Source organism: Amphiura filiformis, chromosome 8, assembly GCF_039555335.1.
Source record: "Amphiura filiformis chromosome 8, Afil_fr2py, whole genome shotgun sequence".
Taxonomy (NCBI): Eukaryota; Metazoa; Echinodermata; class Ophiuroidea; order Amphilepidida; family Amphiuridae; genus Amphiura; species Amphiura filiformis.
This window is the reverse complement of record NC_092635.1, coordinates 42691616-42718170: the sequence shown is the minus strand read 5'-3', so window position 1 is coordinate 42718170 and position 26555 is coordinate 42691616. Positions and strand designations below refer to the sequence as shown.

The window sequence follows — 26555 nt, the reverse complement described above, 5'->3', positions numbered from 1 at the left end:
ATGGCTGCTGTGTATGACCTAGTGGAGGGCATAGTGTCCTCTCTAAATGTTCGCTCTGCGTTACTCTGCTTTATTGTATTTCTTATTCTTACGATCATCGTACACCAACATCGTAGACATGGTAGACGATTCAAATATCTTCCGCCTGGTCCAAGATCATGGCCATTGTTCGGCTGTCTTCCACAGCGGAAGGATTTCAGCAAAATACTTAGCGGCCAGAAGTATGGACCTGTAAGTCTGCTACATACTCCATTCGGGCGAATTGTGTATATCAGTGGCTATGAAGCAGTGTACGAGGCTTTAACTTGTGGAGAGTTCAACTGGAGACCACCAATGATCTCCAGGGGATATTTTCACAAACTCTTACGAGCAAAAGGTAGGCATATTTCAACATAAAAAAAACCCACATCATATTACGATACTACATCATCATCATCATCTATTTTCCCAGGTCTGCTCTGATCTGGACACTTCCAAGCACAGTGATAGACTCGATCCTCCAGTCCTCGAATACTCACGCACGGCCGCTCCACTGTGCTGTAAAAGCAACGTGAAGGATTGTGGGTAAAAAAAGGCGCCGCCATTAGAGGCCAGAAGGATTCAGGCTAGCACAGTGACGCTCCCAGCAATTACACAATACGTTTTCGACATCATTCGCAAAAGGTTATAAAAGGTTGTCAGAAAACGTTTAAATGTCGGGTTATATAAAGGGTATAAGAGTATAAAACGTTTTCATAACCTTAAAAAACATTTTTTGATAATCTAGTGCTCAGCAAACAAAAATGTTTTACAGAAAACGTTTAAGACTAGGGGTCTGTTACCGTCAAGCAAAATTTTAAATATGTGGACAAACTCAAAAAATAGAAATCCTTGATTCTTTTAGCATGGAAAGGGTTTAGGGGGGACATTTTAAAAATGACATTTAAAAGTTGCATTTGGCCTGTTGGCATGGTAACGGACAAAACAAATATTAGTCGAAAATGACCAAAATTTACAATTTTCATTTTTGAAAAAGGGCAAAGTTTGGTCGAATGCCACAAATATATAAGATGTGATATAATTTTTTAATTTTTTTCTTCATATAGGGGCATGGTTTGGTAGTCCTTGCAAATGAAGAAAGAGCTTGTCACTCTTTTAAAAGATCCTTTAATTTTAAGTAGAAAAAACACATTTTTGGGCAAAAATTGTAAATGTCATTTTACCCCAACATTGAAGGGGTGTAACTGTAAAGAAGAAGTTGATATTTTATAATTGTATGGTGGCATAGCTAGAGTGAACCCTTGCTGACAGAAATATAGTTTCAAAAAATTGGGGTCTCAACTTCTAAAGAAGTTCTGGCTTTTAAAAGTACCAAGTTTTTGAAAAAATGTGTATTTTTAAGGGAATTTATGGCAAAAAAGACAAGTTTCGCTTAAAAGGATTGTGTTTAAATAATCGTAATGAAATAATTATTGAATATATTTCTATTGATGAAAAGATTAAGTGACTTCTTAAATTTGAGTCTCAGTTTTAAATGGTACAAACAAGCTATATTATACATACAGGCCTTTTAAGCATGTTAAGCAGATTAGACAGATCGCAGCGCTATTCAAATACACTATAGAGGGCAGCGCTTTGAAGACAGGTTGTTTTTAGCATCAGACAGCTAGCTACCCAGTACAAACAACAGAGTTCACCAACTTTATGAGAACACCAATCAGGGGCTGTGCAATAATGATAAGCCCTGTAGGAAGGAGGTAAATATGGGGGGTGTCCAAGAATTTTGGCAACCCCAAAAGGGAGAAACAATTTTGGCAGGTCAAATGAACATATACCATGGTTCCTAGCCGTCGCAGAGGAGCTCATAGGGTAGTGTCAATATACCGGTAAACGACATAATCTGATTTGCCTAGGTTTTTGTAAGTTTGCCACTGCTTTTAGCATCAGACAGCTAGATACCCGGTACAAACAACAGAGTTCACCAACTCTACAAGAACACCAATCAGGGGCTGTGCAATAATGATTTGCCCAGGTTTTTGTTTGCCACTGCAAGCTAGGTGGTGGCAATGGACATTGGAGCACATTAACAGGGCAGACTATACTACAGACACGCTCTGAAAAAAAAAAAAAAAAACAGTGCAGAAATGTTCAAATATGCCAAATTCTTTTGCTCACTACGCTTGCATTATACATGTACATCTAGACCATTATTATAAGGTTTGCAAATTGGGAACTCAAACATAATATGTCATGTGCGGGGGGGGGGGGGGGCAAAGATTTGTTGGCAGGCCGGAAGGGGCAAGCAATTCTTTTGGCACGCCGTTTGGAAGTTTTAAGCAGCCCTCAACATCAGGAAGCATGTTAAGTTTCATCTCCAGCAGATGGATCTTCAGGGAATTCAACATCAGAAAATGTTAACCAAGAAACATTTGAAAATCATCAACATCATGAACTATATGTGCTGCTTTTAACATCAGGCAGCTACTAGTACTAACCCAGTACAATCAACAGTGTTCACCAATTCTACGAGAACACCAATCAGCAATAGGAAGTACATGTATGTGAAGCTTTATCTTCAGTAGATGAATCTACTAGCTACGGTGGATTCAAGAGGTATTGCAAACGCTATTCAGTTACCCAAGGAAACATGTACATCGACATACATAAAGCATTGAAGCATTGACGCTAGTAGCTCACATTCAGTCAGGAAAATATGACAAAATTACAAACATCAAAATTATAAAGCCTTCTAGCCAAGATAAGAGGAAATACAAACGGACAGCAATGCATTCTTTCTGAATCAGAGATATGATTAGGTCATGAATTGGCCCTAAAGGTTATATACCACTAATAGGCCTGGGCGATACATGGAAATACGACGAGTAACTATTTGTTTGCATGGCATCTGAAAAGACTGCTTTAAGGTTATTAATTATTTTAAACTGTTGTGATTTGGTAGTTCACAGCATCTTACGAATGGTAGTGAACTTTGGCAAAAACTGCATTGCTCAATTCATAGCGAGCGTGTAGAAGAATTAAAATATCACAGCTGTACTTTTATAGGTGCTGTGGTTCTTGAGTTACGTTGTAAAGAGGGCTGAAACAACAACACTTTTGTAAAACGTACATAACTCATTAACAACAATAAATTAAGCAAGTTTGCAAAGTATACGATTTGTAGAATGAACTTTTGCAAAACATCAAGGTGTTAATTTTCAATAATATATTGATCTAGATAATGGAAATCGATTTTTAGGTTGCTTTCGACCAACAATACCCAGTCTACCCTTAAAATCGCTGGAATTGACCAAGTAATATAGCCAAAAAAGTACTTTTTAGGGTTTGATGCTTCAAAATGGTATATTTTCTCTCATTATATGACATTTTTGTTGTAATAATAGTACCAAAATTCATACGCACGGCTACGGTTTTTAGCGTTTTGATCATTTGGCATCTAAATCATATAGTTTCACCTGATATTAGTGGCATTTAACTGTGAGAGTTCTGAATATGAGAAACGTCCACCCGAAATTAGCCATTTTGCCATTGAACCCCGTGTAATACATAATTAGTGGTATTTAACCTATAGTCAGCAAGAAACAAACAAACCCAATTTCCAAGAAGCAGAAAGAATTTATTATTGATGGGTATGAGCATGGAGAGGTCACTGGGAATCCGGGCTGGGAATAGAGAGACCCTTCTGCTGTTGCTAAGCATATGCGTTTTTTGGCGGATGTAAAATAGCAACAAGAGGGCATTTAGCATGTTTAGCAGGCCTACATCTGAGACGAGTATCTGACCCCACAAAACACAAGTAGTTTTTTTCCGAGAGATCAATGATGATCTCATTAGAAAATCCCACACATGAGCGACTCCGTTTATAATTCTAACAACAATCTACACAAAGTAAAGACTTGAGCATCACTTTATGGTGGGTTGGCAATGGCTTCACCATGTCCACATTTAACTTTTAAAAAAATGTGACATTGCATTTTAAAAACAATAATTCAAGTGCATTGTCCAGTCCCCCATGTTTTTATAAACATTTTCTATTGTTTTGTACAATGTTTGATCTTTCTTACATTTGAGATTTGTTTTCAGTATCATGCAGTCTTAGAACTAGATTTATAGATAACATTGTATAAAACAAAGAAAAATGTTACTTGGTATGTCAGTTGCTGTTGTTGCTATAAACCCCAGATATTAAAAATCCACGAAATTATCACATTCTCATTATGTTTAAACCATATTTAGATTATTGGTGAGGTATTTCAGATAAAGTCAATCAATGAGTCTAGTAGTGAATATAGGCCTAAATAAGAAGTAGAAATGATTATTATACATGGAAAACCTCTAGCCTACTCCAGAGTAGTGACCAACTGAAATATAATGTGTTTTATTTGGTTTCAATAGTTATAATCGATTTATCCATTGTTTAGGAAGAGTAGAGATTGTAAAAGACAGATAACCACCACCAAGAAATTAATGCCCATGGTAACCATTTTGCGCCCAACTTTGCACATTTTTCATGCATTAAACCTTATGGCTGGGGGAGGGGTCACTGGCAGTAAAAATTACTTACATAAATGATAACCAATGGTTATGATGGGTCAATGAACTATTCTGGGTATGTTATTTGCAAATCACAAGCCAATAAAGGATTTTTTATACTGTGAAAGTGCTATGTAATTAGCTCATTTTTATCGAAAATAGCGAACTTTCTTCAAAGTAAAACTTCGTTATAGGGTAAAGACCCCAATTTTTTTATTGGTTGGTTGATCATCCCCATTCATAGTCATTCTCATCCAACCCCTGACTTTAATCAGCAAACTTCTTCTTGAGAGTTATTGAATTTCAAAGTTATACCACTTTTACTAATGAAAAAATTGCAAAAAGAGGATTTTGCATTGCATATTACACAATATTCTAGGTGGGTGAGAAAACTGGCAATACTATTTTTGTAACGTCTAATACATAGGTATTTATCAGCAGCAATTTAAATTGTTCCATACTTCTAGCAATTTCATTAGTGCTAGCTAGAAAATGTGTCTTTTTCGAACTGTAAAATTGAAAAATGAACTTTCCTGTGGCAATCTTCAAAGAACCGTTACCATGGCAACAAGGGATTTTCGAATATTTGATCAAGTTACAAAATCATTAGACCCAAATACCTTTCCTATAACAAGATTTAGGCAAATTCCATGAACCTTTATTTTTGGCTTTGTCCGCACATTGCTGAATTGATCCAGACCCCCAGTCTTAAATGTTGGGTTATATAAAGGGTATAAAACGTTTTAATCACATTCCAAAAACATTCTTGAAAACTTGATACAAAACATTCTAAACAAAATGTTATTTTGGGGTTGAAAAAATATTTTGCGAAAAATGTTTGCCCAAAATATTTTCAATAACGTTTTAAAAACGTTTTCATGACTTTTATATAACCCGACATTTTTGAGGCATTATCTGTTATTTTGGAGAATTTTTTTAAAATGTTTGCCACGGTCAAAAAATGGATTTCCTTTAAACTTTCATATTTGATGCACCTTGACCTGAAACAAACACACATGAGATAAATTTGGGAAAAATATCCCCGTTGCCATGGTAACAGCCAAATTTTCATTTTAGGCCTATTTTCACAATTTTTGCATTTTTCAGCAGTCAATTTGTCAAGTTTTGAAGCCAGTGTTACTAATATACACAATATATATATACTGTTTTCTTTATAAGGTATGAATAGGTCAAACCTTAGATGCCGCATTGAAAGTATAAAAATAATCACCAGATGTCAGGGTGGGTTATACCATTTATTTGAAATAGGGGTGTTTTTCAATTTTTCAAAGTATGAAAATATACCAACTTTGTATAGCTCATAAACCATATGGTAGTGCTCCGATTTCAACATCGACCACAGCATGTTGAGATGATACATTGGTCTTATGAAAAAGTTACATTTGAGCTTGGGGAAAACACATCTGTATATACAGTGTTGCCAGACGTTTTCCTATTTTTCGAAATTCAACACAAATCTCACCTTAAGTTAAATGATGTGAAAATGAAACATCCTTTCAAGGAACATTTATTAGAAAGAGAGTTTTTATTCATATCAAATTTGATCAGTTATAATGGTCAGTGTTGTTCTAAACCACATGGGTGTTGCCATAATTGGGGTTTTATTGTGATTTGTGGATATTTTCAACTTTTAAAAGTTATAAAAATACCAAAATGCATTTCTATAATAAAGAAAGAAACATCGACCTCGTCATGTTGAGATGTTACATTGGCCTTATTAAAGTTATTTTGAATGGGGGGGGGGGGACATCAGTTTATACAGTGTTGCCAGATATTTTCCTATTTTTTCAAAATTCAACACAAGTCTCGCCGTAAGTTAAAAGATATGAAAATGAAACTTCACCTTCATATGGAACATATCTTTTTAGAAAGAAAGTTAATTTCATATTCAATTTGATCATCTGGGATGGTCAGTGTTATTCTAAGCCATATGGGTGTTGCCATAGCTGGCGTTTAATATGACAATAGTTAGATATTTCCAGCTTTTTACAAGTCTTAAAAATAGTACACACCTTTAAAATTATTGTGGAATGAACGCAATATTAAGGTTAAAAATTAACCTAAGAACACTTGGTATGTGAATTTAAATTTTTAATTTGAGTTCGGAAAATATTTCCTTCTATACAGTATTGCCAGATATTATCACATAATTCAAAATTCAACGTATGTTGAGCTTTTTTCAGCTTTTTTCAGCTTTTTCAGCTATTTTTCAGTCTTAAAAATGCCAAAATACAATGGCATGCATTCCTAAAATAAAGATGTGAAAATGAAACATCGACCTCATCATGTTGAGATGATACATCGGTCTTATGAAAAATTTACATTTGAGCTTGGGGAAAAACATCTGTTTATACAGTGTTGCCAGATATTGTCCTGTTTTGTCAAAATTCAGCACTAGTTTCACCTTAGGTTGAAAATGAAAGTTTATTAGAAAGATATTTACTTTCATATTAAATTTGATCAGTTGTACAAATGGTCAGTGTTGTTCCAAACCACATGGGTGTTGCCATAATTAGGGTTAAATAGCGAGATGTGTTTATTTTGAACTTTTTACAAGTTTTAAAAATACCAAAATACCATGGTATGCATTCCTTAAAAAATATGTGGAAGTGAAACATCAACTTCACCATGTTGAAATGATACATATTTGGTCTTATGAAAAATGTACACTTAAGTTTGGGGAAAACATATGTTTACACACTACACAGTGTTGCCAGATATTTTCCAATTTTTTCGAAATTTAACACAAGTCTCACCTTAAGTTAAATGATGCGAAAATGAAACTTCACCTTCACAAGGAAAGTTTATTAAAATGAAATTTACTTTCATATTAAATTCGATCAGTTGTATAAATGGTCAGTGTTGTTCCAAACCACATGGGTGTTGCCATAATTAGGGTTTAATAGTGAGATGACGATATTTTTATAAGTCATAAGGGTTCAAATAGCGACGTTTTCACATATTTTTTGTGGACCTGAGAGCACATCAGACATATATTGAAATTTGCGATATAATACAAATTTTATGGCAAATGATTAAAAATTGATATTTTTGAAATTTAACAGATCTCAAAAGTAAATTGTATAAATCCAGTGATATGTACTTAAAGTGTATGTAGCTAGAATGAAAAGCCGTCCATATGAAAATTTGCCCTTTCGTATTGAAGATATAGATTTTTTCACCAAAACACCTAATGTCTTTTGGGGAAAAATCTATATCTTCACTATGAATGGTCAAATTTTTCAATTAACTGATTAATTAATTGATTAGTGGTCGGCTTTTCATCCCAGCTACATACACTTTAAGTATAAATCATCAGATTTATTAAATTAACTGTAATATGTCAAAAAATAAAAAAAATTCAATATGCATAATTTACCCTAAAATTTTTATTGTATCGCGAATTTAAAAAAAAATCAAAATTATTTTATATCAGAAGGGCATTCCTTGTATTCAAAATGCAATTTGGTATGTCTGATGTGCTCTCAGGTCCGACAAAAATACTGTGCAAAGGTGGTTGTCCAACCCTTAAAATACAACACAGAAAACATCAAACATATACTTTATAATATACATAAAAGCCATAATGTTTTTACCAATATACACATACTAGCTAGGCTAAAATAAATTAAAATAACATAAGATTGTTACATTGCAAAAAGATGCATATAAGAGTAAGATAATGTTTAAATTACGCCTACCCCATATTATTAAAGCACACATCCCAACTATACTTGCAAAAAAGATATGGGGAAGAAATGGGCAAAAAACTATATAGATCAAGCAAATGTCTCGAAAGATATGAGAATAGTCAAAGACAATAACGCACAGAACCTTTTCACAGCCAGACAAATTAATGTCAGTTACCTTTCCCGAGACCCGAGAGGAGCTCGCATGAGAGTCGAAAGTATGAAGAAGAAATGACCATTGAAATGTTGCATGATATTGTTGCTAATTCTCTGTCATTCAAGCATCCCCTGCTCATTAAATGACATGAATTTGTATGAGCTTGTAAAAAGGAAGCAACTAAAATTAAGCTTTCAAGACTGAAGGAGATTTATATGAACACTTTTGCAGATACTTGCAGGGTTAAAGCAAAATAAAAAATCACCAAATGTTGATAAAAGTTGTCTGAGGAAATATCCGTTTCAAGTAGAAAAAGAGGACTACTGGGCACAGTATACCTATGACATGACCCCGTCCCCGGAGGGGGGTTCTCCCCGGTTAAAGGTATACGGGGATGTGCCACGGTTTTGGGGGTACCTTAGCAATTTTGGTATGTCGATTGGTGGGTTTGCAGTGGAGACAATACACCAAATTGGGTGCATTAAGGCAAAAGTGCCCATAAAAGCACCAAATTAGGACAAATTTGTGTGCTTTTTGGGTGTTTTTTTTGTGAAAAATTGGAATACTATAGCTGTAACTTTAATAAGGTGTCATTTTAAAGTTGAAAATGTATCCACATTTCACTATTAACTCCATTTATAGTGGCATTATCCATGTGGTTTATTTATGGCAGCGATTTAAACAATATAAATCCTGAAGTGAGACATACGTTGAATTTTGAATATATGTGATAATAACTGGCAATACTGTATAGAAGGAAATATTTTCCGAACTCAAATTTAAAATTTAAATTCACATACTAAGTGTTCTTAGGGTAATTTTTAACCTTAATATTGCGTTCATTCCACAATAATTTTAAGGATGTGTACTATTTTTAAGACTTGTAAAAGCTGGAAATATCTAAATTGTCATATTAAACGCCAGCTATGGCAACACCCATAGGGCTTAGAAATAACACTGACCATCCCAGATGATCAAATTGAATATGAAATTAACTTTCTTTCTAAAAAGATATGTTCCGTATGAAGGTGAAGTTTCATGTTCATATCTTTTAACTTAGGGCGAGACTTGTGTTGAATTTTGAAAAAATAGGAAAATATCTGGCAACACTGTATAAACTGATGTTTTACCCCCCAGATCAAAATAACTTTTTCATAAGGCCAATGTATCATCTCAACATGACGAGGTCGATGTTTCTTTCTTTATTATAGAAATGCAATTTGGTATTTTTCTGACTTGTAAAAGTTGAAAATATCCACACCTCACAATTAAACCCCAATTATGGCAACACCCATGTGGTTTATCTGGCAACACTGTATAAACTGATGTCTTACCCCGCCCCAGATCAAAATAACTTTTTCATAAGGCCAATATATCATCTCAACATGACGAGGTCGATGTTTCTTTCTTTATTATAGAAATTCATTTTGGTATTTTTATGACTTTTAAAAAGTTGAACATATCCACAAATCACAATTAAACCCCAATTATGGCAACACCCATGTGGTTTAGAACAACACTGACCATTATAACTGATCAAATTTGATATGAATAAAAACTCTCTTTCTAATCAATGTTCCTTGAAAGAATGATGTTTCATTTTCACATAATTTAACTTAAGGTGAGATTTGTGTTGAATTTCGAAAAATAGGAAAATGTCTGGCAACACTGTATATACAGATGTGTTTTCCCCAAGCTCAAATGTAACTTTTTCATAAGACCAATGTATCATCTCAACATGCTGTGGTCGATGTTGAAATCGGAACACTACCATATGAGTTATGAGCTATACAAAGTTGGTATATTTTCATACTTTGAAAAAATTGAAAAACACCCCTATTTCAAATAAATGGTATAACCCACCCTGACATCTGGTGATTATTTGTATACTTTCATTGCGGCATCTAAGGTTTGACCTATTCATACCTATAAAGAAAAAATCATATTTATATTGTGTATATTAGTAACACTGGCTTCAAAACTTGACAATTTGACTGCTGAAAAATGCAAAAATTGTGAAAATAGGCCTAAAATTGACATTTGCCTGTTACCATGGCAACGGGGATATTTTCCCGAAATTTATCCCATGTGTGTTAGTTTGAGGTCAAGGTCCATCAAATATGAAAGTATAAAGAAAATCTATTTTTGACCGTGGCAATTATATTCTCGAAAATAACAGATAGTTCCTCTTAAGTGTTATTAAAAGGTTTTGAAAAAACATTTTAAGAACATTTCTGTGTTTGCTGGGTTCAAACATTTTAACATAATGTTATTTAAGTATTGACACAATATTTGCCAAATATGTTTGCAAAGATAGTTTACAATAACATTTTTTGAAAACATTTAAAAATATTTTTGTAGTGTGTTTTTATACAAAACGTTTTAAAACATTATCATGACCTTTATATAACCCGACATTTTAATGTTATTAAAACGTTTTTACCTAAACCAAAAGCCTAAATATAACTTATTTAAAACGTTTTTGTGTTTGCTGGAGCCTGGAACTGTGCACATAATTCGTTATAAATTCGGCAGACGGCCGAATCCGGATTCAGCTTTTGGTAAATTCATGTCAGGCATGCATTATTTTTGAATTAGAGAACAAGGGATCAATGCTTTATCTATAGAGGGCATCATATCGATTTTTTAACGGTTACCGTCGTTGACCGTATTGCGATGCATGCACCGTTAGCTAACCCTGTATGCCGCCCTCTTTTCATCTGATTTCCGTTAAAAAATTGATATGCTGCCCTCTATTATGTACATCATTGATCCCTTGTTATATCTAATTCAAAAGTAATGCACGCGTAAAATAAAGTACCTAAGGTAAATTAGGCGTACGTAGCCAGGGAAAAAAAGGGGGGAGGGCGATAACTGCCCCTTGTGGGTCATCTGTTTCCTTCCATCAAACGCAACCCAAAATTTCAAATTCTCTTTTCGAAGCAAATTTGTATTGTGCATTTGACATGACAAACATGATGCAGTCATGTCTACAGTAGAATTCATCACAACCTTTACAGGACTAAAACCCCATTAAAAGCTATTAAACCAAGATAACACTCATTGAAAACAGCTCAACTGATTAACGCGGCTGTGTACTGTAGACACAGTTTCTTTTGCGAAATTGAGTTTTTTTGATATGTTTGTACTTTGTTATGTTTTTTATAAATACAAGGAATGAAAATCCAGATTTGTAAACTCCAACTGCAATATTTTAAGGATTTTATTTCACTATTCCACTCGTGTTTGAAATTGAAAAGGAAAGAAAATCTTTGTTGTACCAGCCAGGGTACACGCGCGCAACAGCGCATCGCGTTCCTTATCGCGCAATTTGTTAACACACAAATACGCTACGCATACGCGACCCTTATCTGCATGCGCGGCGCATCTTATGGAAACACCACGGAAGCACTGATTTCACAAAAACCTAGTGGTCAAATGGCTCCGTTTTAGTTGATAAAATGTGGGTTTTTACAAGTTCTTTCCCCCGATTTAAATATCAAGTTATGAATGGATTTCGCTCAAACTTCTCAAGGGGCCGTGGATTTACCCGATGTTCATGTAATGTAAGGTAGAAAAACGAAAACTGCCGCATTCTCATGTGAGATTCGATGAAAGTGCAAAATGTGACCACTTTAAACTTCAACGGCCATTATTTCAATGTTCATTTTCTCGGTAAAATGACGATTTAGGTACACGATAACTCTTTGTACAGCGCCTTGATCTCTTTGATAAGGCGCTTCATAAATGCTGTTTAATAATAATAATAATAATAATAATAATAATAATAATAATAAATACAGCATCTATAGGTAAGCAAATATGATCATCGTATGAAGCATGATCGACTCAAGAAACAGTTTTCCCATTTTTTTTATATTTTGGTCTATTTCCAATTTTAGGCATCATTTTGTACAAATAGGCGTTTGTGAATTTTAAAAGTTCATTTTGATGCCTTATATGGTCAATATCTCAAAAAATAAGGCCAATATCAAATAAAAATCCCTTTAAAGGGAATACCCAGGCCGTACGGAGGTCACATGACTGCACAACCCCCCCCACCCCCAGACTGCCCCACCTTGGCTCCACATAGCTGCAAAGAGGTAGGCAGTGTATGCAGTAAGCCTATATAAAACACAGGTCTTCTGATCAGTCAAGAAGGTGGTGATTCAACCAAAGAACTAGTACTCCACAACTGAGCTATGATTGCTGAATAAGTATATGAACTACCTGTATGCTACTACTAGCCTACTGCAGTCAGAGAACATCAATCCCCATTATGCCAATATGTTTGTATATAAATGTATATGAATGCATGTGGTGTTACTATGCTATATAACATTTGGCTCAGAGGTCACAGCTAGGATATCAATTTAAAGTAAATGATTTGGTACATGAAGATCAATCAAAACTAATTATGAACTTGAGACGGCCAGATTTAGTGACCTTCTCTGTCAAACATTGCACAGATTCTCATGTTGAGTATCTGTGATTTTTGTGAGTGAGAATGTTTCACTGGCAAATGCTTAATCAATGCTTAATTATTTTGATAAAAGTAGGCCTATATCAAACAGTCTAAGTGGAATAACTTGCATGATGGGAGCAGGAGGATTTTTACAATTAATTTAGTGTCCGATTATAATAGCAGACTTTAATAGTAGTAGTTTAATGGTTCCTTCTAATTCAGTCTGTGATGAGAACAACAATGCAATTCAAATCATAGATGTTTAAGAAGTGTGACCTCAGACCAGCCAGCCAGCTAGCCAAGTTCATGAATTAGTGGCCATGGCCATTCACCGGTCAACTTTCATATTGCAACACATCCCTATATGTCGAAAAATAACTTCATAGGCTACAGAACAGCTGTACGAATAATTGTCATGGGGACTTGAATGAGGTTAATATTCCATCCATTCCCTGGGTAAAGTCAAGCACTACTGAATATAGTTTTATGAATTTTGTCATGGGGAGTGAGGTTAGTTTTTTAGTAGCCTGCAGATCCATTAGATACTCTGCATTATCCTGTAAAATAATTTTAATGAGGACGAAGCAAATGCATTTGGCTACTTCGTTTCAAAGTAGCCAATTTGGGTTCAAAGGACAAGATCTAAACAGGGGCGGCGCCAGGGTATTTTGATATGGGGGGCAAAACAATTTTGGAAAGTTGTTATGCCGGCGCGACAGCGCTGGCCGTCGCGCTTGCGCGACGCAGGGGGTGTCTGAGGGGGATGTGCCCCCTCAGAATTTGGAAAATTTTCCAAATGAAAGCACAAATGAAGCCATTTGATGCACCATTTTCACCCTTTTTAGGGTTATTTATTTATTTTCCAACCGCATATTTTTATGGATTTCATTCACGGACCGGGCCCGACTTTCAGCCTGCTGGTTTTAGGCATGGACCTACTCGATTAGTTAATGCAGCACTACCTTTTGGCAACAAAATAAATTCATGGTACAAATGTGCACGAAGTGAAATATGGTAGAAACCGTAAATAAAGTCGCGCGAAGCGCGAACAAATTGGCAATTTTTAGGCTAAAATGGCCAAATATGAGGTTACTTTGGTCAGAAACCCAGATACAGGCGTCAACATTGGGGAATGATTGTAGGCCTATATGGACCATCTACCCTATCAAAATATTGGGGGGATTTATACCCCACACCCCGGGTCGGATCTACGCCTCTGGTCGCAATGCGGTGTAGGCCTATGTTAAGTCAGATGCATTGTCGGCCTATATGATATTCCGGTTTTTTAAAAATATAAATTGGCACGATAAAATGATATGAATGGGGGGTGTCTTGAGGTTGGAAATATTTCAGGAGCGTAGGTGGGAGGTAGTCGCCCCCTATGATCACTAAAAGCCGAGAAGGTCCGCAAGGTCCGAGAAGGTCCGAGCGTAGCGAGCGAAAAAAAACAGGTTTTTTTTAATGCTTTTTCAGTCAGAAAAGGACAAAATTTGCCCATTCGCGAGTGTAACGAGCGAAAAAATTAGGTTCTTTATGCTTTCTTGGACAAAATTTTAGGAAAAGGTCCAAAATAGGTCCACCTTTTCAAAATCAGCCCCTAATAAATCCTGGTTACGCCCCTGGCCTGCCGTAATGAAGCCAATTGCTTATTTATATTGGTGCATAATTTTTACACTATTTCTGAGAGAGGCGTTCTAGTATAGGTTTTGGATATACAATGTGATGAAACCCTGTAAAAGTTGTGTGATATCGGACTGAAAGTAAACTTATATTTATAATGATCAATTGCTGCATGATACAGACTTGCATGTGTTGCCGCGTCTGGAAAGTGACGTAGCCATGGATTTTTCCAAAGTAGTTGGGAGAAAAGGCAAGAGAGGCCATGTGACTTTTATGGGGAAAAAATTGCCGAAAATGGGCCCAAAATATAAAAACCAACAACTTTAAAACCGCGTAGGTCAGCATTCCACAAGGGGCAAGATGTCCGAAGGGGGAGTTTTCTCCTTCTAACCATGGCCAGAGAGGGAATGGCTCCATTTCTTCTTCTCCTCTTTCTCTCCCTCCTTTTCTCTCTCCTTCTTCTCTTTTCTTTTCCTTCCTTTTACCTCTTTTTTGAAAATCATAGGGGGGTCAATTGCCCCCCTTGCCCCCCCTGTGGCGCCGCCGCTGGGTCTAAACTGAATGTAATATCACCAGGCTGAAGCCTGGGTGAAAAAACTAAAAAAACCGTTTTTGGAATGAAGCCTCAAGATTGAGATAAAAACAAAATAAAATATTTTGGAAAGAGTGTTTTTTTGTTATGATGTACCGAACAAATATTGCCAAATTATATTGTTTTTACACCAAATCTATATTTATATTAAGATTCATTGATGTCTTGCCTTTATAAAAATGTATACTTTTATATGTCTTGCGCGAATAATTACAAAGTTATTGTACTTTTACTACATGCATGTCTGAGAGTACACAGCTACCTTAAATCAGATCTTCTAGCTCTGGTTAAATCCACACTACACATGTTTCTGTTTTACCTGTGCAATGAGCAATGAGCTGGTATTATAGTTTCAGTTGGGTGAACGATTATAAAGCGAAAGCAAGGTAACAATACTGTGTGAGCTTTTGTTTACGAAATGAGACAATAGTCTGCTTATTGTTAACCAGCGTTCTTAAAAATGAGAAGCATAATAGTTTGCAGACTTAACACGGTTTGGAAATAATTTCTTCATATTTTTTGGTGTTATCTGTCGTTTACATGTCCTTCCTAAAACACAAAAGTGCGAATATTTCCAAACACCTAAATTAGCTAAAAAATTAGGACATGTTACAAAACTATATTTTCTAGAATTTCAGAGAATACTTTAAATAATATTGGCCGGTTATTTTTCACACAGTGATGTTAACTAGGCAATTGCCTATACTTCTAACATACACTACTTGTAGAGGTCACGTGTCAATTGTGAGAGCTCTGTGTATTGTGTATAGGAAAACGGACAGTAACTGCAGTATGAATAGAAACAAAATAAAGGAATTTGCTCAATTTTTTGGAAATGTTGTACCCGATGACCCCCTTTTTTTTCAAATGACTCTATTCTTTCAAAATGTTATGCCCAATTAGCCCCTACTACCCGATGACTGTAGGCAGATATCTTGATTGACCCCCTCCCCAGGCATGAATTCTGACCGAGACCAGACTCGAGCCGGACTCGAGTCCGGAATCGAATCTTATTTTTGTTGGACTCGGCTCGAACTCGCCACCCCTGGACTCGAGTCACTATTTCTTGGCTCTGACACGGATACACATGGACTCGGCTCATCTCGGAGTCGGACGAGCTGGACTCTGGTCTGCCAAAACAGCAAAATGTTTGTTGCAGTGTAGGCCAGTATGTATTCAAGTAACGTGAAAATTTTCCAAAGCATTATTTGCATGTAGATACTGTCGCAACCACGTGAGTTCCTTAAATCACAGATATAATTGTGTGTTCCAGTATATCACCAAATGAACCCATTATTTTCACCTCAAATAAAGAAAGTCCGCAGTTACGTAACCCGTCCTACAACCTGATCTTGTTATCACAATTTGATTGATATTATAAGGTCGTGTACAGAATCTTGTTAGCTCCAAATTTGCTACCAAACCCTCTAAATTGACAAAGATTGATACATGAAAGTTGTTGGATTTTCAAAAGCTGCAAATCAAAACGATGCACGCGATCAAAATTGATAAGCGTGGTCAAACTTACTTGTCCGCGATGGGCTCCTGCCGACTATCCCAAGTGCCGGTACAATGCGAGGTTTATTCAATTGTTAATTTATATGTATAGAAGTTTAAGTGTTTCACAATATTTGAGCTCACTCATAACTCGATATAGCCTATAGCCGCATGTTATAGGTGTACCCAAACTTACAGTCCTTATTTGCTGAGGACTTAAAATAAAGAATGTAGGTTGCACTGTCGTAGTACTTAAAATAAAGAAATTGTAAAAAGTCCCTTCCAGGGGAGTCGTCTCTCTTACTCTCCATAGGTTGCTGTTGTCAGTCTCTCTTACTCACAGTGAGGCTATGCAATATGATTCAGGGAAACTATTCCAGAGGGAGTATGTAAATTAAATGGAACAGCCATTTCAGAGGGAGTATGTAAATTAAAAGGAACAGCCTTTTTTTGGGCCATTTCAGAGGGAGTATGTAAATTAAATGGAACATCCAATTTGTATGTAATTTAACTGGAACAGCCTTCACGCTTCACGCTGGTATTTCCAATTATGATATAATACGATATGTCTGTTTAGTCCTACGTGTGTGGGGTGGATGGGTGTGTGGGTGTTGGTAACAATATAATTCTCAGGTGCTATCTGTGTACAAATTCTGAGCCCGGAAGCTGCTTTCTTTGATGAGAAATGGCCCGCCCTTTGTTTTAACATTTGTTTTAACATTTAATATACTTATGAGGCCCATGTACATAATTATGTTGAAGTATAATTTCCTAGTGCTATCAGTAGACTCAAGCTCGCCACTGTAGCTACTTTATTTACTGAGTAACGGCCTGCCCTATGTTTTAGCGTTTGGGGCCCTGGGCCAATATTATGTGATATATGGGGCTCATGTACATATAACAATGTAGTTCTCAGGTGCAAACTGTGTACAAACTCTGAGCCACAAAGCTGCTTTATATGATGAGAAACGGCCGGCCCTTTGTTTTATCATTTGGGGCCCTGGGGCCCAATATATATGACTTATGGGGCTCATGTACATATGTTGAAGTATGATTCTCAAGTGCTATCAGTAGACTCAAGCTGGGCATTCTAGCTGCTTTATTTACTGAGTAACGGCCGGCCCTATGTTTTAGCGTTTGGGGCCCTGGGGCCCATATTATGTGACATATGGGGATTATATATACATATGACAATATAATACTTAATACCTATCTGTGTACCAAATCTGAACCCTGTAGCTACTTTATTTGCTGAGAAACGGCCGGCCCTTTCTTTTAACATTTGGGCCCCTGGGGCCCCCAGCCTTGTACATCTGGGGCCAACATGGGCAAAAGGCAAATCTACAACTTAGGGCCCATACATATGCCACATATGAGCCCTAGTGATCTTGTACTTTTAGAGCTAGGCTTGTCAATCTGTTGCACCATATTTTAACATTTGGGCCCCTGGGGCCCATAATATATAACATATGGGGCTCTTGTATATTTGAAAATATAGAGTACCCCTAGGGCTATCAGTGTACCAACTCAGGGCCCTGAGGCTACTTCATTTGATGAGAAACGGCGTGCTTTGGATTTTCACATTTGGGCCCCTTGGGCCCGTGACCTTTGACCTCTGGGGCCAAGATGGGCAAAAGGCACTTCTACGGGGTAGGGCCCATAAGTGTGCCACATATGGGCTCCAAGGTATTTGTAGTTTTAGCGCTAGCCTTGACAGAATGATGTGTTGATGGAGAAGGAGGAGGAGGAAGAGGAGGAGGAAGAGGAGGAGGAGGAGGAGGAGGAGGAGGAGGAGAAGAAACCACAGGATGGCAATATACCCGTCCATGCTTCGCATGCGGGTATAATATCTGCATGGCCATTGGACATCAAATTTATTAAGTTCTCTACCCCCCCCACACACACACCCCCACACCCACATCTCACCCCACTACCCAACCCGCCTACCCCTAACACCCCAACGTGCAAAGCACAGGGACATATTAACAAGACGTTCTCCACATTTCCCCGGGGGGGGGGGGGCACTTCAATATGAAATGGATATAGGTGTAGGGCTGGCACTTTCGCACTAAGGGGCATTCGGTGAGAGCAAATTGTAAAAAATATGGGGTCATTGGGTGAGAGCATGATTTTTGGCATTCGGTGAGAGCAAAATTTAAAAAATATTGGGTCATTTGGTGAGAACATGACCTTTTTTTAATTGAAATTTTTGGGTGAGAGCCGAAACAGCGCCACAAAAACCTCGAAAAACGAAATGGCTTCAAATTTCATTGTTTTTTCAAAATAAGTAACAAAATCAGTGATGAATGAAAGTTGCTGTTCAAATTGAACTTGTAAGGGTCTTTGGGTGACAGATCAAATGGAAAAATATGGGGTCTTCGGGTGACAGAGCACCGACAGAGCATGTGTTCGTAAAAAAATATGGGGTCTTTGGGTGACAGCGATGCTGAAAAAGGGGGTCTTAACCATAGACATACCACCTAGACCTATTACTGCCCATCCTTTACCACAGCGGAAGGTGAAGCCCCGTATCCAAGGTGATATTGACGGATTGACGGGGCTACTAGGCGCGAAGAAATATCGCATATATGTTTGACGCGCTCGTTTGCGTGATTACTGCGCCGTTTCCGCCGCGTCTAATGCAACATGTTCCATAGACGCGAACATGTCTGCTTGTTTGCGTCCGGGTATGCGTCCTTCTCAAATTCGTTGCTAAGCAGGGACGGCTTCACTACGCGAGTCAAAGTCATTGGTCTAGGTTCTCGTTTGTCTGGGGTCTTAACAGCCCTACATACGCGTCACCTCCAAAGTTGGAGTGCCCCCCCCTCCCGGGCACATTTCATTCAAGCGTCTTTAATGTCAACAGTCCGATTAGAGGGGAACAGTTTATTAGACTCGGAACTTTTCACATTGTGCTTAAATCTTTTCACGTTGTGTTTAAATCTTTATAGGTATCCTCTGGGGAACCGGTGATGCATGGAAGGAGCATCGCAGGTTCTCAGTGACAGTTCTCAGAAGTTTTGGTGTTGGCAAAAGAAGCTTTGAAGATCAAATCGCCACGGAAAGTGAATGCTTGATTCATGAAATTGCTGCTGGTAATGGGAAACCATTTAACCCAACAAATCTTTTCTGCAATGCAGTTTCCAATGTGATCTGCTCAGTTGTCTTTGGGAAGCGATATGAATACTATGATCCTGAGTTCATGAGCCTATTACATCTGCTGGAAGATTCGATAGGTTACATTAATGTAACAAGAGTTCTAATGATGATGCCATTTTTAGCCAAGATACCATTCGTTCCGAAAGGGAACTTACCGTCTTTACTGCAGGTTAGACTAATCCTAAAAGACATCGTGAGTTTGCATCGCGATACCTACGATAAAGAAAATATGAGAGACTTTATTGATGTTTACTTGAAAGATTTACAGATGAAAAAAGAACAAGGCATTGAAACACATTTCAGCGATGACGAATTAGTGGCCGTGGTTCATGACCTTTTCTTAGGAGGAACGGAGACAACGTCAAGTACCTTACGCTGGGCACTTTTATACATGCTAGAAAACCCCGATGTACAAAAGCGTGTACAGGAAGAAATTGACTCGGTAGTTGGACGTGATCGTTTACCAAAACTATCCGATAAACCTAGTCTACCCTATACAGAAGCAGTTATTCACGAGATACAGCGGTTTGCATGCATAATCAGGGTGTCAGGACGATTTACAAGATCAGATGTGGAATTTCGAGGGTACACTATCCCAAAAGGTACCAATATAACATTCAATTTGTACTCCGTGACACGAGACCCTTCCGTGTTCGATGAGCCTGATGTTTTTAACCCTGAGAGGTTTCTGGATGAAGAAGGACAGGTCAAGAAGATTCCTGGACAGATAGCCTTTGGTGCAGGTAGGTTACTACTTTTTTTATTTTGTTTGTTAATGTGTTTATTTAAATAGTCGGTCCGTACGGAGACACGCTTGGATCCTTAATGGGACAGGCTCAAACAAAATACTCAAACCAGACTAAAATCTCGTAAATGGCCTCCGCTTTTTGTTGAGGGAAAAGTTTGTCTTAAGGGTGGACGAGCATGTCATATTGCGAATGGTGCGATGTGGCTCGGGGGGGGGCACTCAACACAAATGACCATACGGGTATGCTCCCCCGGAAAGACCCCCCTTTTTGGGTTTCGCAGCTCCGAAAGACCCCCTATATTTGACCAAAACTAAGCTCCGAAAGACCCTTGATTTTGATAATTTCAGCTCTAAAAGACCCAAAAATTGCTCATTCCTCATATTTCTTGTTTTTTTTTCAGCGATTTTCAACCAAAAAGCCAAGAAAGACCCTTGATTTTGACTTTTCACAGCTCCAAAAGAGCCCATTTTACTTGTTCACACCCCGGTTCGCAGCTCCGAAAGACCCCCTTTTACCGGTACGCCGTCAGCTCCCAAAGACCCACCATCTCAAAATTCCGGGGGAGCATACCCACCAAAATTTTTTGATGTGCCCCCCGGGCGATGTGGTTTCATGGCAGTAGAGAACCCGTGTTTTTTGAGCACTCGGGAGACTCGCTCAGAAGCGTCCTCTTTGTAGGGATCTGTCCAGGGCCGTTCCAACCATTAGGCCAGGTAGGGCGGTCGCCTAGGGCGGCAAACATAGAGGGGCGCAAAAAAAGGGCGGAAAAAGAAAAAACGGGAATGGAGAAAGAAATAGAAGAAAAAATGACAGCGCCTCCCTTAGGGGTCGCCGAATTGACCAATTCAGGGTCGATTCTGCGCCCATCCAAGTGATAAATTCAAAATTTTCACGCGCTTCGCGCGCATTTCCACAAAATCATTTCCGATATCAATTTAAGACCGATTTTCAATATCATTATAACCATAATTAATTAGTGGTACGCCCTATTTGTGCACATTCTTGCTCGCTCCGCGCGCAATTGTTTCAAGAGGGGTGTCATTATTTATCATACCACTAAGGGAAACATCAAAGAACACCGCTAACCTGATATATTTTCGTATCTAGTCAGTGAGAGCGTATTTCGCAAGCCAGATACGCGTGTTCGGCGAGGTACGCGTATAAAGGCGATTCGCGTAAACCGGGCGCGTAAAATGCACGCAATCTGTAATACGCGGAACAGTCATCTGTTTTTTGTAATGTTTTCCCATTTAGCAGCAATTACCATGATGCAGTCATGTCTACAGTAGAATTTACCACGAACTTTGCAAGACTTAAACCCCATTAAAAGCTATTAAACCAAGATAACACTCATTGAAAACAGCTCAGTTGATTAAATCAGATCTTCTCTGGTTGTGCACATGTGTCTGTTTTATATGTGCGGTATCGCAATGAACTGGTATTATAGCTTCAGTTGGGAAACTGATTATAAAGGACACGCAAGGAAACAATGGTAAGTGAACCTTTGTTCACGAAATGAGACAATAGTCTGCTTTTTGTTAACCAGCATTCTTGAAAATGAGCAACATAATGATTGTTGACTTAAGACGGTTTGGAAATAATTTCTTCATATTTTTTGGTGTTATCTGTCGTTTAAATATTCTTCCTAAAACACCAAAGTACGCATATTTCCAAACATCTAAAGTCGCTAAAAATTTAGGACATGTTACAAAACTATATTTTCTAGAATTTTAGAAGAGTACTTTTAATATTGGCCGGTTATTTTTCACACAGCGACGTTAACTAGACAATGTACTATTACCTATAACATACACTAAAACACCAAAGTACGCATATTTCCAAACATCTAAATATTAGCTAAAAAATTAGGACATGTTACAAAACTATATTTTCTAGAATTTTAGAAGAGTACTTTAAATATTGGCCGGTTATTTTTCACACAGCGACGTTAACTAGGCAAATCCCCATACTTCTAACGTACGCTATTTGTAGCGCACGATAATTTCCCGTACCGGCCATACCGACGCTGAACCTAATAACTAATAGTATCCTTAGCCCAGGGCGCCACAAACCCTAGGTCCGCCACTGGAAAAAAACTGACGGGGGAGGGGGGGGGTACCCACTCCCACCTTAACACTTTTTGGTATTCTCTGGTGGGGCGGCAGGGAGAGGCTTTGCATAGGGCGGCAAAATCCCTAGGAATTGTTGGACTTTCTTAATTGACCATTCTGGATAGCCGCAAGTGGTCAATGCTTCGCGAATCTTATTTTCCTCTGCTTGTTTATCCGCCCGCTTCCTCTGTTACCAACGCGTCACTCTTGTATAACAGCGTTCTAACAACTCCCAGTGTTTGATGTAAGGGGTGTTGGGAGGAGAACTGAAGATATTCCATAGTGGCGTATAGTGATTTTTGGTCATTCTTTTGAAAATTGGCACATATGTTTTTAATGATGTTCTCTTTCATTTTTTCTAAGTCTCATCAGTCATAATTAGCTAATTAATTAGTAATTAATTAATTAAATGTGGCGTATAGTTACAAAGTGACATTTTTTGTATTCCATAGTGGCGTATCGACCATACGCCACTTTTTATACACATTTTATAATTATGAAATATCGGCAAAAATAAAAAACATCGTATGTCATAGTGGCGTACGCGTATCGGACCTATACGCCACTATGGAATACGAACGACGCCAGCAATAGTATGTATTTATTTCTTTTGAAAAATATATAACAATAAAATCTATTTAGTTTACTACAGAAATTTCACATCATTTAGAAAATATAATGAATGTCTGATTTACACAACTCGATTTTAAATTGGCATTTCTTCAAACCCGATGATTTTCTCGAAAAGGTGTTTATTCGCGGCGCCCCACTATACGCCACTATGGAATACGGACGACGATTTGTCAGTGTACGTTTTCTTACGGTAGATACAGAGTTTCACTGATCCATCTTGTGTTCTGGTGATTAGGGTGTCGAGGAAGGGAATCGAACCTTGCTCGCATGTGAACATGACGCTGTTGGTGGGGTCAATGGTATTTAAGTGTTCCGTTAGGTTGTCTAGTTTTCCTTTGCGTACTATTTCCAACACGTCATCTACGTATCGTTTCCAGAGATGCGGACAACGGGCTACGGGGGGCCGTGGAAATGGCTTTTTGTTCCAGCCACTCCATGAAATACTTCGGTTTTTTTGTAGGAATTGTTCAAAATGAACAAAATTTGCAGTTAAAATCAAAATTCTTAATGAACTTGTTCAAAGAGTAATGATAAGTATTCATTTTATAGTCTAGTATTCACTCTCGGAACGTTTTCTTACAAATATACAGGTAAACGAGTGTGTCCTGGAGAACAGCTGGGTCGAATGGAACTCTTCATCTTTTACACGCATCTGATGCATCGATTTAGCTTCAAGAAGCCACCAGATGTAGAGAGTTTGAATACTCGAGCTAAACCAGGAGGAATGGGCCCACCATATCCATATGACATTTGCGCCATTGCACGTTAGAGTATTATATCACCCAAGTCTGAGAATCAAATTTTATGTAGGCCTAAACCGATAGGCCTAGAAGTGATTTGGCAAATTTTTATCTTATTAAGTTTTTTTTGCTATTGTGTAATTAAGTTTGTCCACAGATATCGCTTTTTCAAACATTTGATTATGTACGTTCGTGGTTATATTTTGATGTTTATGTACTTCTGTTTTAAAGGCCCATTCAGTGATTTGCTCATCCGGACGATCGTAAAAATCATAAAAATCATAAAAATTCAGATTTTAGTACCTTTCTGTTAGCATGGTTAGTGGTTCAGCCGAAAGCCGTGTATTTAAGACAAAATAAGGCATTTACATGAATCTGTAATTTATATACAGTAGGGGAGACCAGGGAGTGTCCGCGGCCCTCAGGCAAGTCCGCCCTCCACGTGTTTCTGATCTCTTGAATGCTAGGAAAGTACAATTATGATGTTATTTGTTGGCGCACGTCACAGCTAAGTACCCAAGAAAACAAGAGAGTCCAGATAGATGGGCTACTACTCAGGTCCCCCTAACCTTAACATTGACATCGCTAAGCTGGTCAGAAAACAAAAACAAAGGGCGAACACTCCCGCTCTCCCCTACTCTGTTGCTATTGTAAGGCTTACGGTCTTGAGATTGCGGTCGTATATAGCCAAGACATATGGCTTTCACATGAGCCAATCAGGTCCCTTATAACTTTAAAATTGACATCGCTAGGCTAGTTAGACTGTTAGAAAGACCAAAATAGGGCGGGCACCCCGCGGTCTCCCCAATAATATATATATAAATTAGCTGCATGTATTTCAATGGGGCTTCAACTTCGTCAATACTGCTGTTTTCTTCGTTTTTTGCAAAAATTTTCATTTCAAAAATACCCAATGATAATTTGAATGACTTAACCTTCACTTTTAAGCAATTTATACACAATTTTGTTTTCATTTTCGCTGGGATCAGTACTGAATGCCATGGGCCTTTAATGTGAGGGAACCAAATGCATCGACGAGACAGATAACGTTCTTCTATCAATGCCTTAAATATCGAGATCAAAGTACATGAGTAGAGCATGATTTGTGGACATGCAAAGGTCATGTATGCATAAAGAGTTGGCAGAGCCAAAACTCGATAAATGCCATTTTCAAACTTTTTAGAGAAAAGTTTACTAACCTTTTCAATACTATCCGCTTTAAAAAAGGCGTCAACGCGTCAACGAATACAGAACTCGGTTGTCAGATTTGTTACTAGCTGAAAATCTCGCGATCATATAACTCCCATTCTTCGTAACACTGGCTACCTGTGAAATAAATCACTCTTCTTCTTACTTTTAATTGTTAAAAATTATTTGTATCATATGAAAAAATGAAGATCAAGGATGTGACGTATGAGATTGCCATTTATTTATCATTGATGTTCAATAAAAACTCGAAGATCAAGGATGGGATAGGAATATTATTAAATTGTTAAAAGGTAATTGTATCATATGAAAAGATGAAGATCAAGGATGTGACGGATGAGATTACCAATTATATATCATTGATGTTCAATAAAAACTCGTAGATCAAGGATGCAATAGGAATATTATGAAATTGTTAATAGGTAATTGTATCATATGAAAAGATCAAGATCAAGGATCCCGGGGGGTCACTCCCATTGTGGCCTGTACACCATCCGCGATAATCAACTTTTGAAAAGCACCCTAAACAAGGATTTAACCCTTGGCTAAAACGACACCCTAAACAGGGATTTCATTCCTAACATCAAATTTCATACCCTAAATTTCATTTCCGCGTATTTAGCAATTGCAATTTTCCTACCCTTTTTCCAATTTTCCATGTTTTTGACACCCTAAACGCGATTTGCGTGTATCGTGCCTACCCTCTAAAAACGACCCTTTTTACGCGTTTTCATTATCGCGGATGGTGTACAGGCCACAATGGGAGTGACCCCCCTGGGTCAAGGATGTAAAGCATGAGATTATCATTTATATTTATTTATCATTGATGTTCAATAAAAACTCAAAGATCAAGGATGCAATAGAAATATTATGAAATTGCTGAAAGGTAGTTGATTCATATGAAAAGATCAAGATCAAGGATGTGACGCATAAGCTTATCATTTATTTATCATTGATGTTCAATAAAAACCCGAAGATCAAGGATGTGATGGGAATATTATGAAATTACTGAAGTGAATCGTATCATATAAAACGATGAAGATCAAGGATGTAACGGTTGAGATTATCATTTACCCTAAGACAGAGAAATTGAAAAACACTCGGACGCAAAAATTGCATGCATGTTGGCAATCAGACACGACAACCATTTATTGACTTTTGTTTAGGACCCGCACCAAGTACCTACACTCTCAGCCGTACTATAGCAAAATATATAATAGGAGATTCTCTAATCGAGCGAACAATACCCAACCCAAGACTCTAGCGATACAACGACCAAAGGCGCAGAGAAATCTCGTTTTGGAGACTCTCAATATATAATAGGAGATTCTCTAATCGAGCGAACAATACCCAACCCAAGACTCTAGCGATACAACGACCAAAGGC

General features: G+C 37.7%; 1 protein-coding gene across 1 annotated transcript; it reads left to right on the top strand.

Annotated features, from left to right (window-relative positions):
• On the top strand, positions 1–23992 carry LOC140159563 (cytochrome P450 2F3-like). The gene is made up of 3 exons (XM_072183055.1): positions 1–376; positions 19523–20473; positions 23814–23992. Exons 1-3 carry the CDS (start codon positions 1–3, stop codon positions 23990–23992), a joined length of 1506 nt encoding a protein of 501 aa, XP_072039156.1.
• The last annotated feature ends 2563 nt before the right edge of the window (positions 23993–26555 follow it).

What these genes read in the sequence shown, in the direction of transcription:
- LOC140159563 (XM_072183055.1), top strand. Translation starts at nt 1, where the DNA reads ATGGCTGCTGTGTATGACCTAGTGGAGGGCATAGTGTCCTCTCTAAAT. An exon ending in CAAACTCTTACGAGCAAAAG is followed by an intron (nt 377 to 19,522) that starts GTAGGCATATTT and finishes AAATCTTTATAG; the next exon opens with GTATCCTCTGGGGAACCGGT. An exon ending in ACAGATAGCCTTTGGTGCAG is followed by an intron (nt 20,474 to 23,813) that starts GTAGGTTACTAC and finishes ACAAATATACAG; the next exon opens with GTAAACGAGTGTGTCCTGGA.